Here is a 17,313-nt window from a genome sequence, read left to right on the forward strand (position 1 = left end):
ACCCCGCCACCCCAGCCCCGGAACCACGGAACCGCCCACCCATCCAGCCCGGAACCCAAGCGCGGGTCGGCGTTCCCCGGCGGAGCGGTGCGGCGCTGCGCCGGTCCCCCAGCGGCAGCGCCGGCCCGAGTGAGACTCGCTGTCCCCTGATCCTGATCCCGATCCCGTTCCCGATCCGGTCCCGGTCCCACCCCGCTGACCCCCCCATGGCCAAGCAGAGCCCTGCGGAGCCGCAGGCGGCGGGCCCGAGCGGCGCGGCCCGCGGGAAGAGCAAGAAGAGGAGGAAGAAGAGGAAGGCCCTCGGGGAAGCGGCGGCCGCGTCCAAAGGCCCCGGCATGGCGGCTGTGGGTCCCCCCCGCAACCCGCAGGAGTTCTCCTCCAACTGGAAGGCGCTGCAGGAGGTGAGGGGCACCGGGGGATGCGGTGGGGACAGGGAAGCAGCGGGGCCATGCTGGCAGTGCCTGAATGCAGCTCCGCGGGGCAGGGACAACTCCCGCTGTCCCGGCAAACCCCAAAGTCCAGCCCGGCCTTGGGCACTGCCAGGGATCCAGGGGCAGCCTCAGCTGCTCTGGGCACCCTGTGCCAGGGCCTGCCCACTCTCACAGGGAAGAATTTGTTTCCAAAATCCATCTAACACTACTTGAAGTCATTCTATTTATCCTGTCACTCCAGTCTCATGTGAATAGTCCATCTCTCCCTTTCCTGAAGGCTCCTTTTAGGTACTCTAGGTCACTCTAAAGCCTTCTCTTTTCCAGGCTCTTTTCCTTTATCTTTCTATCTTTTTTTTTTTTTTAATGTCATTTCAGCTGCTGAAACAAAAGGCAAATAACTCCAAGAAGCCCATCCCCACGGGTCAAACAGACACCAAAAAGAAGCAGCCACTCAAAGCAGCCAAAAGGCCAGAAGTCCCAGCAGTCAATGGGAATGGGAATGTGGTAAAGACCAAATCCACAAATAAAATGGACAGTGGTGCTGCTAAAACCAGTCCTCCTCTGGCCAAGCCAGAATCCAAGGGGGTTACAGCAAATAAGAACTTAAATGGCACCAAAAGCAATGGGAAAAGCAGCAGAGAAAAAAGGAAAAATGGCATTGTTGTGAAGGAGAAGGATGAGCTGAAACACAAGAGGAGGAAAGCTGAGGAACCCGTGGAGCAGCAGCCCAAAGAGTGAGTATTTCAGGCAGCAGCCCTGGATGTGAATATTTCTTTTGGGAGGAGCTCACAGAGGTACATTCCAAACAGCTGCACTTTTCCAGACTCAATTCTGAAAGAAATAAGGAACATTTTGCCCCTACTTCTCAGACACAAGAAACCTGCAGAGGTGCCAGCCATAGACTTAATTTTCACAGGGTTTATCTCTTGGTTTTAAAAGTAAACATACTTTTTGTACAACAGACACCAGATTGCTTTGAGAGTGTTAAATGTAATTAAATCTGTTCTTCCCAGGGCTGACATCTGGTTTGATGATGTTGATCCCAAAGATATTGAAGCAGCACTAGGACCTGAAGCAGCAAAAATTGCCAGAAGGAACCTGGGGCTTGAAACAGAGCAATGCCAGTCTGTGGAGAAGGTGCTGGTTAAGGAAAAGGCTTTTGATGGGTGAGTGACATTGCAGGGGGAAGGATGGCATTAGAGTGTGAGAAATGGGAAGATAGAAACTTCCAGAGACACTGAAAGGTTTGATCTGCAGCCTTGGAAGAGGCTTAGATTGATGTAAAAATAAAGTACACAGACATTAAGCAGAAAAATCATAAACTTATGTTTCTATAGTTGTAAGTAAGAGTATACCTTAAGTAAAAAACTGTATTAATAAGATAATGAAGGGTTTATAATGTCAGGGTGTAATTGTACAGAGTAAGCTAAGAGCTTAGAAGTTATAATAGAAACATGATAATATTAGATAAAAGTATAAATTAGATAAAAGTATACACAGTCGGGTAAAAATAAGTAAAAGTGATAGGTTAGAAAAGCAAAATAACTTTGTAGCAAGTGTCTGTTAGATTAGAAAGTTATATATTGTTTTGTAACAAAGAATTTATAAGTACTCCTGAGCTATAACCAACTACTTACCCTCATAAATCTCACAGCCCCTAGTCTGAACAGTAAATTGTTTTTAACCTGACTGTAGTCCCATCCCTTCAATTAAACAACAACAACAACAACAACAACAACAATAATAATAATAATAATAATAATAATAATAATTTCAGAGCTGTCAGACTGGCTTTTGATAACTGACCTGCACACTGAGCTGACATCTCCCTGCCCCTGCTGCCAGGCTTTGCCCTGCTCACATCAAGGTGTCCCCAAGGTGTCCCTTTGCCTTCCAGGCTGACCAGGGCCGTGGCCATGGACTGTGAGATGGTGGGGGTTGGCCCCAAGGGTGAGGACAGCATCTTGGCTCGGGTGTCCATCGTCAACCAGTTTGGCAAGTGTGTGTATGACAAGTTTGTCAAGCCCACGGAGAAGGTGACAGACTACAGGACAGCTGTCAGTGGCATCCGGCCTCAGAACATAAACTCAGGTACCAGGGGTCCCCCAAAGTGGGAAGATTCAATGGGCTGTACAGAACCCTCATTGGCTGAGTTTGGAAGGCTTTGAGACCTAATTTGGGAAAGCAAAATGCTGAGATTTGACTTAAACTTAATGCCAAGAAAAATTGTGGGAAGAAGTGTTTTTATACAGTGATCACCAACGCCTTTGAAGGAATTAACTGGTAGAATATAGTATTAAAAAAAAAATAATTTCCTTTTCATGCTGTGCTCTTTGTAGAATTCTCTACACCCTTGAAGGAATTAACTGGTGGAACATAGTATAAAAAAATATAATTTTCTTTTCTCTTTATGGAATTCTCTGTGTTCTAACAAGCAGAGATTCAGTGTACTGTACAATAATTACAGTCCCAAGGATCAGTTACTTCCCAGAAAAGATGCAGTGGTTGCTCATAGAAGGTGTTTCCTTGTGTGGCATTTTTAGGTGAAGACTTTAAAACAGTTCAGAAGGAGGTGGCTGAGATCCTGCAGGGAAGGATTTTAGTTGGGCACGCCCTACGGAATGACCTAAAGGTACAGTGAAAATGGAGTTTCTGATAAATCATTCTGGATCAAGGGACACTGAAAATGGAGTTTCTGATAAATCATTCTGGATCAAGGGAACACTCCTGAGCTCCTGGAAACCTCCTGAATCCAGCCCTGCCCAACCCTGGGTCTTTCCTTTCATGGCTTTAAAGTCTCTTATAGTGGATGGGAGGAAACAAAGGGCAGCTGCACATTCAGCTCTGTAAAGTTTCATGCAGTAACACATTTTAGACTGAAAATCTGATTTCTTCTAGGTCCTACTTCTTGATCACCCTCACAAGATGATCAGGGACACACAGAGATACAAACCTTTCAAAGAGAGAGTCAAGGTAGGAGACTGCTGGGAAGGTGCTCAATTAACAGACTCCAGAGCTGCTGACTCACTCCTGAGCTTGCTTTTACCTCACCCTGTTCCTTCTTTCCTACCTATGCACACAAAAATCTCCTAATTAATTAATTATTCCTGGTATTTCACCAGCAGAGGTTAAGATGTGCTGTACTTTGAGGAACATATTTTTACATAACACCCATCTCTGTTATTTCAAGTCCTGTGAGACAGCATGGTTTATGATCTGTTCTGTCCCCAGAGTTCCAGGCCATCCCTGAAGCTGCTGTGTGAGAAGCTGCTCAATGTCCAGGTGCAGACAGCAGAGCACTGCTCGGTAGGTACCTGCCCAGAACATCCAGCTCTGGCTCTGCTTCAGTCCCCAGGGCTGTGCCTTCATCCCAGTGAAAATCCGCAAGCTCTGCCTGGACTGCAGCAGTGACATTGTCATCTCAGCTTGCTCACTGTTCACTCACTTCATAAACAACTTCTGCACAACTCTTAACTCTGAGTTCTTGTTAAAATTCCCAGGGGGAAAAGCAATGATCAAGATCTGTTTACCCTAAAAGCAACATTCTGCACTGTGGCAGGATTGGTAAACAGTGGGAGACCCCTGAACCTCAGCAGATCCTTTATTTCAGTGGGCAGGAGGATGGAAAAGAGGAATGAACTGGGGAAGCAAAACTGGGAGGGGAGCTCATAGATACTGTATCAATGAGAAAATTCTCTTAGGACTTTCCAATGCAGAGCCTTGTGGTGGGCCCTGCACTCTGAATACACCATTTATCCCTTTCCCTAGGCACAGAGCCTAAATGTAGAAAGAGATCATGAAATGTTAATTGGAAGGATGTATTAAAAGGATGGAAGATTCAGCTGTTTATTATCTCACATCCTTGTCTGGTCTGTTCTGTTTCAGATCCAGGATGCACAAGCAGCTATGAGACTTTACACCCTGGAGAAAAAGAAATGGGAAGCTGCTGTTAAGAACAAAGCTAACAAGAAAAATTGTAAAAATTAAAAACACAGGGCAGAATCTTTCATCTGCAGCATTTTCTGGATTGATGTCACATTCCAAATTTAGAGATAAGTCAGAACTGACAGCAGCTACTTGATAAAATCAATCCAAAGACAATGCTGCAATAACCTGGAAGTACAGGAATGCTGCTGGTACCCTGTGCCTGATGCCTGCTACTGTGCTCAAACAACCTTTGTAACAAATGCCTGCAGTTGGGAAGAACTTCATCAGTTAAATTCCTTCAACAGAAATAGACACTGAGTAAGTTAAAAATATTAAATTATGATAGATGAAGGAAGAAACTGTCATTGCTTTGTCAAAACTCCAAGGATTAAGATCTTTATTTCAAGTATGTTAAGGCCCACAAAGTGAGGTCTACTGCCAGGTGAATTCTTAATTATTGCTGTTACACAGTTGTAGTGCCCATACCACCAATAAATACCTGTTTGTATATTATTAATAGCCCAATATTCTTTTTTCTGGTGAGAGGAATCCTCTAATGGAGGCTCCAGGCTTTTGTATCCAGCAGTGGCCAAGTGTTGTTCTCAGACAAAGCATTTTTCCTTCCTCAGTTTCGAAAGTGTTGCATCCACCAGGGTCAGAATCTCCTGGAGAGAAATGTGAGAATTGTCAGGCAGAAGATTACCTTGTTGCTCCACTTATTTTTGTATTCATTTATTAATAAAAACAATGTGTTCTAACACAGGTCTTTGAAGTGGCTGCTGTTACAACAGGAGAGGGAGCTTTCTCCCCTTCTGGGATTATTTTTTCTGTGCTACCTTGGGGCTGCAGTGTTCATTGAAGGGGTGCAGGCAGTGCCTGCAGGAGAACAGTTTGTGACTGTCTTTGAAAACAATTCTGTAAATACAAAACTAAAATCAGCAAAATTAAGACTAACCAGTTTTATTGGCTTGATGAACAAACCTAATTATTGGTTTCTTGCCAGCAAGCCAGTGCAGAAGAAATATTAGTGTAACACATTAAATAGCTCTGGTAACTTTGCTGGGTTTTCCCTTTTTTCAGTGTGACTACTTGGTGAAATTTAATGCAAGTTAAATCTTCCCACAAACTCAAAGAATTTTTGTTGGGTTTTTGTTTATTTGTTAACAATGCCATTTCCAAACCAAAAATAAATTGGATGTAATATAGCTTTATTCCTGTAAACTTCAGCCTGGTTTAGCATGAGGACTGTAATAAATTAATGTAATGTTGCAAGAGACCAGAACATATTTTTTTTAAATTTCACTATTAACAACAACAAGAACAAATTTCAACCACTTGTTCTCAATAAATAGAACTATCCTTACAAACTCACTCTTCACTCCACATGCAGCTAATTCTCTAAATTTCTGCACTATGATCAAATCCCTCACCAGAAATAATACATTAATATACTTTATTATCACAGAGACTTCTCCATACCGTGCTGAATGGAAACTGGAATTTTATTTCAGACAACAGCTTTTCCATTTTCTGGGACCTCATATTCAGCATAACCTCATCTGCAGTGCCAATGAACAAGAAAATGTATGGTTATAGCACAACTGCCAGTGGAGCAGGAGCTAAAGGAGCACAGGGAGAGGAGGCAGGAGAAGATGAAGTTAAAATGTTTTACCATCAGAGTGGTATTTGTTTGGAACAAGTGGAGTAAATTCTCAGGAGGATGAATGCAATTTTCTGAGATATAAAGATTTTCCTGAGAGCAGCTAACATGTCCCTGAGAGCTGCTGTTGTGGTTTTACTGATTTTGGGGCTGGGAGAGAGGGGGAGACTCAACAAGTGGCAGCAGCAGCCATCTCACCATACTGAACCATCTCATTCATCAGCAGGCACAGAGCCTCTGCCACCTCTGGCTCGTGGGAATGAAGGTGATATTCCTGTTTGATCAGCTCTGTTCCACTACCCTTTGAGTCCAGCAGAATTGCCAAAGCTGCAGTTTCTGCAAGGAAGACAAACACTGCTGGAGCTGCAGACTGCAGGATCTGCTTCCCATCCCCTCAGAGCTGCCTCAGGGCACATTTTCAGGAAGTTGTGCCCATTATTTTCAGTCTTCCTAACAACTATTCTGAAGCACAATTGGGTAAAAGTAGAAGATATGCAGATATCTTCAGTGTCAGATATGCAGCTGACACTGTCATGCAGGTCAGAAGTGAATTTAATGATTGTTTTCATGTTGATGGAGCTGATTGGTAATTAATAAAAGCAGAAGTGCTGAATGTTACCTGAGAGCCTCACAAGGGTGGCTAAAGCCAGGCAGCCATTCTGCACCAGCCTTTTTCTTTCTGGGTTCATCCTGAGTGCATCCAGCAGAAGTGCTGCTGTGGGCTCAAAGTCACTGTCAGCTAAGCAACCTTTAAAGAAAGAAACAAAACACACAGGAAAGCCCAAAATTTCAGTATCCTTCAGGCCAGAAGAATAAAGAGTCCTGAATACTCAACTTATTCTGCTGATGGGGAATAGAAATGAGATTGCTGAGAGTGTTTTGCTCAGCTTTTCTCAGTGAAACAATGGCACAAGGGCAGGCAGTAGGTAAATGTGACAATATTGTTGCATGAGGAAGAAATAAGACAGAGTAGGACTGCAAGGATGAGTTCCTTAGTGCAAATGATAATGAAAGATTTTTTTCTTTTTTAACATGAAACACTGTTCCAAATCAACCAAGCAAATTAGCTGCCCACCAGTGGACTCCCCATTAGCAGTATCTGGTGATTTAATTGCTGCAGCTCATCAAAAATGGCTCCATTAGGGAGCCACAGAGTGCAGGAAGAGCAACCAGGAGAGGATGCAAGCTCCTCGCTCTGCTGCCCTCTGCAGAGCCTCTGCAGCCCAGCAGCCCGGATTGCAGTGTCACCACTGACACACGGACATCCCGGCCTTTCCCATGCCCAAGGGACAAAGGGGACACTGGGGTCACCCACCTTGGAGTGCCAGTGCCCACAGAGCTGAGCAGGCAGACTCTGCAATGACTCCATTCTGGAGGTGTTCCTGCAGCACTGCCGAGGTGACAGGGACAGCACTTGCCAGCACTGCTTGGTCTGTATTATCCTCTGAATTCCCTTAGCAGAAAGGAAATGCAGCAGGCAGTTATTTAATGAAGTAATTATATCATTGTGTGTCAAATTATATCAGTAAAACCTTAATGGCTGCTGGCATTGGAATAATGCAACATTGGTTTAGTCTGGAGGGCAGCAGAGGGAAGGAATCAAAAATGTACAGAACCAAACCCAGTGCTACAGAACTAATAAATAATTCTGTTTATTGGAGAAAGCTGAACTTCTGCAGGAACTAGTGTTCTTTGTCATTTAAATTATGCATAGGGATCACAGCAAGAAGCCTCCAGGAATAACCACAGTTTTGACAGTATCCAGGCTGCAGGATGGAAATTCAGCTGTCCCATAAATCCAACGGGTAATTTGCTGCACAGAGGGAATAAAACACCCCAGGTGAAACTGTGCACAAGCTGTGCTTCCAGCCTTGCATGATGATCAGAACACACCTCCACAAGAACACATCACAAACAAATCAGTAAATATAAAATCAGGTCACATCTTGGCCTGAACGGCTCAAATGTGACACCTTATCACATAAAGGGTTGCTAAAAACTCTGCATTGATTTTTGTTTTTATCGAACTCTGGATCACAAAGTGATGGTAGCAGTGCTGTGGAAACAACTCTCCAGAATCACAAAATCAGATTGGTTGGGCTGGAAGGAATCTGAAAAATTATCTCATTCCATCTCCATGGAGCAAGAATGGGAGAAAATCCAGTCCCAGCGACAGGAATGTCTGAACTCAATTAGGCTCAATACCTGCTGCCCCTCAGCCACAGGAGTGCAGGCACAATATTCCTGTGTTCTACTCACCACTCACAGCCAAGCTCCAGAGAACGGCACAGCAAGAGAAGCAGATATTGTCGTTATGAAGAAAACGTCTCAAAATTGACAGAAGGTCCGGGATGATTCCAACTTTCCTTAGGTTCTCCGCAGCTACTTCTGCAAACCACAGAAATTCTATAGAATCCGGGGGTTTGTCCCACTCACTGGGCTGGAAACAGGCAGCACTCAGGTGTTTAAACTGAGATAACAGAGCGGGAACATGAGCCCATCAGCTGCACAAAAGGAAGCAAGGGAACAGACCGAATTCTTTAACAAGATGCATTTAACACATCTGATCCTTTCAAATGCATGCCTGGCCATCCTGCTTCCTCACAGACTGGGAATTCACAGAGCAGGAAAGGAACTGAGAGGATTTAAATTACAATTTTTCACCTGTTTCCATTTTAACGATTCAAACTAAGCTTCAGAATTAGGAAACGCTGGGTAAAAATAGCTTGGTTTTAGACATGACTCTTTGTAATAATTTTTTTGAAGATTTCCCCCTTGCTGCTAAATCCCACTGTAACCATTTCTAAAAACACTCTTTGATGACTGTTGAACTGACTGAAAACAACTAAAAATATTATAAATATTTAGCAATTACAAGTTCAGAAGAAAAGAGAACAAAGTAGAGAAGTTAGGGAGAATGGTTTCAATTCATCATGGCAGAGTCCAAAATAGAATTCAGGTTCTGTGCCCTCATTTTCTCAAGCACTACTATTTGCAGAGCTTGTACTTGTTTCCAAACCAAGAGGAAATACAGAATTGTATCTTTTAGAGTAAATCTCTGAAGCCTCAGCATTTATCTTAAACTTTCAGGGGTGTTATCACTATCTGGTCAATCTTATCAATATTACCACTATTAAATTAATAATTACCCACAGCTCTCAGTGTGGATTATATCTTGAATTTGTTTCAAAAAATAAAAATAAATTAAGATTCCCCAAAGAAGGAGCAAGGTGACCCACCACTGGCTGAAACCATCATCAGAACTGTGCAGAGCATTGAAAGGAACTCTTCATTTTCAGAATGTTCCCTCACTGTGTGTAACAGGCAGCTGGCCACACTCTCATCCAGGGCCATCGTCACCCCCTGTTTCAGAGCTGTCACCACAAACAAATAAATAATAAATAATAAATATTTGGAATAACACAAAGATTTCAGTGGTTTTGAATGAAATCTGAACCCCCTGCCCTGCAATCAGCATAGCAAAGCAGTCAATTAGCAGCATTTCTTCATATAAAATAAGCAAAAGTTATTTTAAACTTTCATTTGCTGAAACTCAATTCTTAGTATTTTTAAGCCCATATCATCAGGTGGTTTCGGGGTAAATTGCCATGAAAGTGACAGCAGAGACCACACAAGAGACCCAAAACCACTTTTATGGTTTAGAATTTAAACACCAAAACAACAAGAGTCTTATTTATGTCCTCTAGCAACACTCTACATAACATGAAAACAAACTTGGACAAGATCAGCACCTATATTTAAAATTAACTCAACACAGAAGTGCTGTGTGCCAGTCCTGAAGGAAGGCCATGAGAATTCAAAAAGCTGCTTAACTTCCTTTAGTTCTTTAAATTCATCCCCTAAAACTGTTAATTGAGCAGATAATGGATTCAATAATCTTTACAAGACCCAGCAGAAGGAGGAAATCTTAATTGTACCTTGACTAAGAATTTCAAGCAATAAAGTGCAGCCATCCACTTGTAAATCCAGAGAATCTGTGTGAACCTTCATGGCAAGAGTGATCACTTCTGTGCATGTTAGCAGATAGGGGAATGCTGTGGGGAGAAAGAAATTCTTTGAGAAAGGCTCTTGAATCAAAGAGAACAAAACAGAGTGAATTGTTTTAACCTGTGTGGGAAATGTCTCCTATCAATTAAAGCTAAGAAAAACCCTGAGTTTTAACATCATAAACCAATGCCAGCATTAAAGTGCTGTCAAAGGACAGAGCATTTTATAACTGATTTATCAGAGTGCTTTGAATTATGAACTTTGATCTGAAAATCTTTCAAAAGAAAGATTTTCTTTTGAAAAATGTGCAGCTTCTGGGAGAAAACACACAGCTCTCACCTTCAGAGCTTTACAGACACAGGAATTGGCCATGTGGAGCTTCCTTTTGCTCTGCCACCCTTGCAGCCCCAGGAATTACCCCCAGGTCATCACAGGGCTTGTGGAAATTACCTTCCTCAAATGTCAGTTTGTTGCAAATTCAAATATCACAGGGTTTTTTTCCCCCCAGTGCCCATTTTTATTATCCAGTAAAACCCCTCTGCTGGTTAACAAAAGCATGTACAGAACAAGAACCAACACAATCCCATCACTACTGGTTAGAGAAATAGGAAGAGAACAATTTCATTCTCATTTGTGGGCATTAGAAATGTTTTCCTCTTCCTATTATCTCAAAATGTAAGGAAGGAGCAGAATAAATGAATAAATAAATAGATCAAGCAGTGCCTTACCTGTTTTATCCTCTACAAAGCTGGCAAGGTATTGAATGCCTTCAGCCTGGACTTCTTCAACATCCCAGGAAGCCTGCATGAATGCTGAGAAAGCAAGGAAATTCTTCCAACCATTCCACACAAACACTTACACAAAGCACTCAAATTGTGTCTGTTTTGTGCAAGATGTGAATTCATATGAATTAAAATAATAAAATTTGGGATTGATGAAAAGAGAAAAACTTTTCCCCCCAACTCATTAAACATCAAGTGTTATGATTCACAATGTATTTTGCATTATATATATATATATATTTTTGGGGATCTGTTGGAATATTAAATCAGAGCAGGAAGAGGAGCTTTAAATGCATTATTCCAAGAGACTTTTCAGATTAAAATAACATTTTCCTTACTTTGAAGGAAAATAATGGAGCAGATCCCTTGTGGCATGAATCAGCAAACATCTTACAATGCAAACAAAATAAGTGGAGCTCCCAAATTTTCTGAGGAATGACCTCTGAGCCTGTTTAACTTTTGCATGAGAACCTTAGGAATTTAGAGGAAAAATAACATAGTGATCCTTGCTCCAAAGAGTATCTCATTTTATTGCAGGTAAAATGAGTGGCCAAGAATTTATTTCCAATTCTAATACATCCTGACTGGAAGGGTTTATTTCCTGTGAAAATCACTCTTACATTAATCTTATTCTCCTTATTACCTAGAACATTTTCAACTCCTCCCTGCAAGAGCTCATCTGCTATTGTGGGAAGCAGAGACTTCTTCAGTTTTATTGAGGTCTCACCAGCAAAAATCAGGCATTTCTCAACAAATGGATCAGTGATCAGATCCCTGGAATTTTGAGAGACAAAAGCAGCCCCAGTGAGTTAGGGCTGATAAGTTAGAAAAGAAAAAATCTGCAGGTATTGTTTCATTTTGATATAAAAAAATCTAATATTACTTCTAGACTAGATTGTTTTTGACAGAACTTAATTTACTTCCAAAAAGCTCAAAAAAGAGCTCACATGGCACAAGCCATGTTAGGTGTCAAGTTCAGACTCATAAAATTGTGTATAATTTATAATATAACTGCAAAAAGGGACACCTGTGCATCTCAGTGTCCCCTCTGAAGGAATATCAAATCTTTAATAACTCAATTTGTTGAGGCAGGAGGATAAGCAATGTTAACCCTTTCCAACAGCAGTGAACATTCCCAGTTTGTGGAGGTAGCAGAGGTTTAGGACAAAATAAATCAAGGGAAGGCAGCCAGAACTCACCCTGCTGTGGGCCTCATGCTGGGCTCAATCTGTAGCATCATCAATAAAAGTGGGAAGAAAGGCAAATAATTTCTTTCTCCATCCTGTATCAGGGTCAGGACTCCCTCAAGGCAGCTGCTGTCCCCTCTGATACCCTGCAGTAAGGATTTTATCTCTTCTGCCTGGGAAGAGCACAGTGGCAGAGAACCCCACATACTCAGATATCTTGATGAGCCCAGGACCCTTAAATCCCAAATAAATCATTCTTACACACATTCAGAACAAAGCAGCTCATCATGTCAAGGAGGACACAGCCCAGGGACCAGATGTCAGATTTCTCAGTGAAAGAAAACCCAAATGTTTCTGGAGCCATCCAAGACTTGCTTTCTGTAGAAACAGGAACCACATGGTGACATTGGGCTTCCAAAAACTACAAAACACTGTAACTAATGAACATTTCTCTAAGATGTTCCTGAGGACAAAGCTAAAAAGGATTCCAAGTGTATTGACTGCAGAAACTCATACACATATCTACATTTTTCACTTGTGAACACAATTAATGCTGCAGACAGCTGCCTTTGAAAATCCTATTTAGAAGACAAATAGCAGAGAAAGGAGAGGAAAGACAACTTTTTCCTCTTTCCTCATTTCTCTCTGAGGAATAAAAATATTCACCACAACTGAAACCTTTTAAAAATACAGTAGGAAAGAAAAAATAGCAAAGCAAATATCTACCTTCTTCCACTCTGATTTTCCATTTCAGCTCATCACTCATCAGTGTTTCAGTGCTGAAGTCAGTCAGCATGAAGGATGGCTCACCAGTCACCAGGATGTTTGATGGCTTCAGATTTCTGCAACACAAATATTTCTGTCAGCCTGTGAAATTAGAGTTTAATCACATTTAATTACAAATTCCCTGCATCTTTAGCCCTCAGAAGTTTTGGTTTGGGGCTTTTGTGGGGGTGGGGAATTGGTTTGGACATTTTTTGTTTGTGTTTTGTTGTGTTTTGGGGTTTTTTTTTAATATATCAACCAAAATACAATTATTTTCCTCTCTAAATGCTTTAAAATTTGTGCTTGGGACACAGATTGATCTGAGCATGGATTGCAAGGGTTGTCTCTTATTCAGATACACAAACTTTGTCCATCACAGCCACCAAAATGTGAGCATTTAAAGAGATGGACAATTTTTTAAACACTAAAAAAACCCCAGGAGATAATACCTCAATCAAATGAGTATTCCAAACAAAACTCAGTAAATAGGTAACTTCAGAAGTAAAAAAAAAAACTAATCTAAAATCTGGAACTTCTACCCCCTACTTCTCCTTTTGGAAGAGTAAAATTCCCTGGCTCTGAGCACTGCAAAGAACAGGAGCCTGTCAGACAAAGAAAATGAGATTTCTGCTCACCTGTGCCAAATATTTTGTTTGTGTATGTAAAACAAAGCATCCACCATCTGTCCCAGGAGCTTCTGAACCACCTGTGGAGGGAAACAGACATGAAAGTGTAACACAAACTGAGGAACTTTCAAATCTCTTTCAGAAGTGAGCTTCCAAAACCACCCTCCTGTGCTTTGAAGGCTTTGGGGAGGATTTTCAGAAAGAAGGAATACCAGAAAAGCAACAAGTCTCTCAGTTCAAACAGGTGCCTCCTCTGGACTTTTTACCATGGTTGATATCTTTTCTGAGTTCTCCCTCTTTTCCCTGATTAGAGCTGAGAGATCTCCTTGGCCTGAGTGCTGCATTACCAGGCAGAGGAACAGAGATGAGACCTGCAATAAAACATTGCACCAAAATTGCTGAATTGTTTGCAGGTAACAGAGACAAAACCAAGCTGGTGGGTGTGATGTTCACAGTACAAAAAAAAAAGGGTTCTGAGATGATTATTCTCTCCCAGAAGAGACAATATTTAATTTCTTTCATTAAAAATACAGCATGCTCATTGTTTTAGCAAATAAAACAAACCACCACTCTCAAGCATCTTATCTGAAGCTGTATAGGATGATTCAAATCAATTATACATCCAAAAAAATCATCAAAGGTTCTGTCCAAGCATTGAAGAAAATCTGCCAATAAAGTCAGGGTTTTCAGCTTCTTGTGTCCCCTATAGAATGGTTTCTATGCAGGCATGAAAATCAGAATTGCACACTAATTGCCATCAGAATCTGGAGTCTGCCATGTGATGGACTCCAATCCATACATATGCACAGCTTTTTAGTGTGTGTATTCAGGAGCCAAAAAAAGAAAAAAAATCAGGATTTTTTCAAATCAAAACCCCTTCTTTTTTAGCATCTCACCCCAATGACCCCAAATTTAAATCTGTGAACAGGCTCCTGTGCCTAGAACACAAACCACACATTCCAGTTTAACTAATCCTGTTCCATTCTCACCTCACTGTTCCAAGTCAGGAACAATTCTTTGTAAGTGCAGATGTTAACATGGCAGAGTTTTAGCAAATCCTTTGCCTGCACAGAAAAAGATAAAATAGAGACAGATTTCTATAGCTACACAGCCCTTCCCTTTAACAGGACCTTAAATAACACCCAAAGCCAGTTCCTCACTTGTTCATGCCACATTTCGGATCCAACTCTTCCAAAGTGCCAGCTCTGTTAAATATTTGCATACACAAATGTGGAAAGAAGGAAAATATTTCACCCAGTGCTGCAACAGCCTTGTGAGATTCAGAGATATAAACTGATCCACAGGGAGATGATGTGTGAACCACCCCCTTCTTCAGTTCCTAACATCCTAACCTGAAAACATTTCTTAGAATCGAAGTCAGGCTGATTTTTCAAGTGCAGCCATTATTTCCTGTAAGCTCCGTGCAAGCTTGAACCTCAGCAAATACAATGGCAGGAGAGATTTTTATCTCCTGGAAGGTGGTTTCTGTGCAGGGCTCTAACAAATCCTCACCACTTCAGCAAATTTGCTGATTATGTGGAAGATAAAAAGAATTCAGGTTACTCTCCTGTAGTTGTGTTTGTGGCTGTGCAGGCACAAAATAAAAAGCTGAAAAGAGCCAGGCTCCCAAATGTAACAACTACATTTATTTTAATAGATGTAATTCAATATTTCTTTCAATAGAAAAATTGGAATAAGTTTTACTGGTAATGCAATATTTGGAACAGAAAGAGGTCAGAAAGGTCTGACCAGGATAAAATATCTGCAGAGACATTTATTTTTCTTCTTTTCCAACTCCAGATGTCATGCACACTGGGCACTGGGAGATTCATCCATCATGTGCTATTCCACTATTTTATTGAAACTATTTTTGGTCTTTTAAGAGTATTTCTGATGCTTCTTACTCAAGGCATTATGACAAAGTTTGCACCAGAAAAAAAAAAAAAAGAGTACAACAAAGGGAGAAAATCATTCACAATAAAAATGTTCAACTCTGAGAAATGAGCATATAATGAAATATGTTATCTAGACATCAAGTTATTAATAATAAACTATAAACAGATCAAGGTTCTCCTTCAGTTTAAAGGCCAAAATGATGAGTTTTGTCCTTTGGCTTCACAAAACAAAAAGCCTGAGAAGGAACTATCCTCTGAGAAGAGCTGTCCATTTGAATTTACATATCCATAAATAACAACAATTAATACAAAACCCTGGCCTGAGCCCAAGCAGAGGGCAGAGAGCACACCCCACAAATAGTCCTACCTGATTTACTTATTTACTCAGCTAATCCTTGCAGATAAAAGACTTGGTTCTACCAAGACTTTGGTCTTTGTAAGTGAAGTAGTAAAGAAAAGACTGCACCAATACCTCCTTCAAGGCCACATTTGCTTGGTGTTGGTCAATGCATTCAACCTGCACCAAACAAAAGACAGGGCTGAGACTGTAACAGAAGCAGCAAGGAACAATCCAGAACACTCTTAGCAAGGTGCAAATTACATCAATTTTCAATGATAGGTCAAATCTCTCATGTTTGGGGCAGTTTTGGTGTCAGGAGTTGGGTAAAACAAAGCTGTGTGACAGTGTTTCTGCACTGAGCTGAGGTGAGAGCACTGAGGGGACCTCACTAGGCTGATGCCCTTTCCCCACTTTGAGCCTCAACATTCCCCTAAACTGATCTGAATCTCCCATTTTCCCAAAAAGCAGCACTATAACAGGCAAGCCTGCTCTTATCCAGCAGCTCAGCTGCCCAGCATGGGTCTCTTGCTATTATCCTGGTGCCCCTGGAGACAACAAACATTCCACACACTTGTTTTCATAGCAACCACCTGCTCACCTGCTTTATTGCATATTTCTTCTGGGCAGCCTGCTCTGTTCTCAGCTGAGCCACCAGCACCGTGCCCAGTGCCCCGGGCTGGAGCTGCTCCAGCACCTGCACAGGGCACACCCAGAGCACCTGCTCAGCTAGGGCAGAACAACCGAGGCAAAAAAACCCCATTCCATAGAAACCTTCCACACAGAAAACACCTGCAGCTCCCCAGGGTAGGACTGGGGACACATCCACCTTCACCCCAGCTCCTGAGAGAGACACAGGCCTTGGGACACCCCCACCTTCATCCAGCCCCTGAGAGGAACACTGGCCTTGGGACACTCTCACCACCTTCACTCAGCTGCTGGGAGGAACACTGACCTTCCCTTCCCTCCCCTTCAGGGCATTCCCTGGGCTGAAAACACCCCCAAACCCCCTCCAGGACCATGGAACCCCCCTGAGCTGCTCTATGTCCTTTGCTTGTGTGCTGCTCTCAGGGGTCCCCACACCATCCCCAGGGCCATGGACCCCTCAAAACCCCTCTAGTGTAACTTGATCTACTCAGAGCCACCCTCACCAGGTCCCCAAGGCCACCCACAGTGCCTGTCCTGGTCACAGACCCCTCATAAACCCCTCCAGTGTCACTTTACCCACTCAGAGCCACCCACACCATGTCCCCAAGGGCACCCTGGTCACAGACCCCTCATGAACACCTCTAGTGCCACTTTACCCACTCAGGGCCACTCATACCACGTCCCCAAGGTCACTCATAGCACCTGCCCTGGTCACAGACCCCTCATAAACCCCTCCAGAGCCACTTTAACCAGTCAGAGCTACCCTCACCATGTCCCCCAAAGGCACCCACAGCCCCTGCCCTGGTCACAGCCCCCCCTGAGGGCCTTGTATCCCACACAGACCCCTCCAGCACCACCGACACCCAACAATGCTGCTTATTGCCGGGTAGACTGAGGGCAGCACCTCATATTTTTCCATGGCGGGGGCACAGCCCGGCCTCCCACCCAGGACCGCGGGGCAGCGGCCCTGGGGACATGAGACCCCCACAGGAGTGTGGTGGGGGCGCGGCCCCTTTAATAGCGCTGAGGGGCGTGTCTTAGGGGCGT

The 17,313-nt window shown here is 42.7% G+C and overlaps 2 protein-coding genes across 2 annotated transcripts; one reads left to right on the forward strand and one right to left on the reverse strand.

Annotated features, from left to right (window-relative positions):
• The first annotated feature begins 124 nt into the window (after positions 1–124).
• Positions 125–5,596, forward strand: REXO4 (REX4 homolog, 3'-5' exonuclease). The gene is made up of 8 exons (XM_054284202.1): positions 125–401; positions 807–1,165; positions 1,445–1,597; positions 2,329–2,522; positions 2,975–3,063; positions 3,330–3,404; positions 3,663–3,737; positions 4,317–5,596. The coding sequence occupies exons 1-8, from the start codon at positions 207–209 to the stop codon at positions 4,416–4,418; spliced, it is 1,242 nt and encodes a 413-aa protein (XP_054140177.1). The 5' UTR covers positions 125–206; the 3' UTR covers positions 4,419–5,596.
• Positions 4,947–17,185, reverse strand: STKLD1 (serine/threonine kinase like domain containing 1). Its single transcript, XM_054284200.1, has 19 exons — positions 17,171–17,185; positions 16,220–16,315; positions 15,754–15,798; positions 14,376–14,450; positions 13,653–13,757; positions 13,396–13,466; positions 12,722–12,837; positions 12,261–12,373; positions 12,008–12,168; positions 11,452–11,582; positions 10,755–10,838; positions 9,957–10,073; positions 9,258–9,392; positions 8,278–8,406; positions 7,334–7,462; positions 6,638–6,766; positions 6,217–6,354; positions 5,838–5,917; positions 4,947–5,023 (listed from the first exon to the last, which is right to left on the reverse strand). Exons 1-19 carry the CDS (start codon positions 17,183–17,185, stop codon positions 4,961–4,963), a joined length of 1,932 nt encoding a protein of 643 aa, XP_054140175.1. The 3' UTR covers positions 4,947–4,960.
• Between the last annotated feature and the right edge of the window lie 128 nt (positions 17,186–17,313).

This window comes from Melozone crissalis, unplaced genomic scaffold (genome assembly GCF_028551555.1).
Source record: "Melozone crissalis strain CALT ecotype California unplaced genomic scaffold, PUWL_Pcris_2 ptg000041l_1, whole genome shotgun sequence".
Classification (NCBI taxonomy): Eukaryota; Metazoa; Chordata; class Aves; order Passeriformes; family Passerellidae; genus Melozone; species Melozone crissalis.

Excerpts from the sequence above, each read along its gene's own strand:
- REXO4 (XM_054284202.1), top strand. The coding sequence starts at position 207 with ATGGCCAAGCAGAGCCCTGCGGAGCCGCAGGCGGCGGGCCCGAGCGGC. Across the intron at positions 3,064-3,329 it reads CCCTACGGAATGACCTAAAG|GTCCTACTTCTTGATCACCC; the intron begins GTACAGTGAAAA and ends GATTTCTTCTAG. Across the intron at positions 3,405-3,662 it reads CTTTCAAAGAGAGAGTCAAG|AGTTCCAGGCCATCCCTGAA; the intron begins GTAGGAGACTGC and ends TTCTGTCCCCAG.
- STKLD1 (XM_054284200.1), bottom strand. Across the intron at positions 11,583-12,007 it reads AGCATGAGGCCCACAGCAGG|GGATCTGATCACTGATCCAT; the intron begins GTGAGTTCTGGC and ends TCAAAATTCCAG. Across the intron at positions 5,024-5,837 it reads TCCAGTTTCCATTCAGCACG|GAGATTCTGACCCTGGTGGA; the intron begins GTATGGAGAAGT and ends ATTTCTCTCCAG.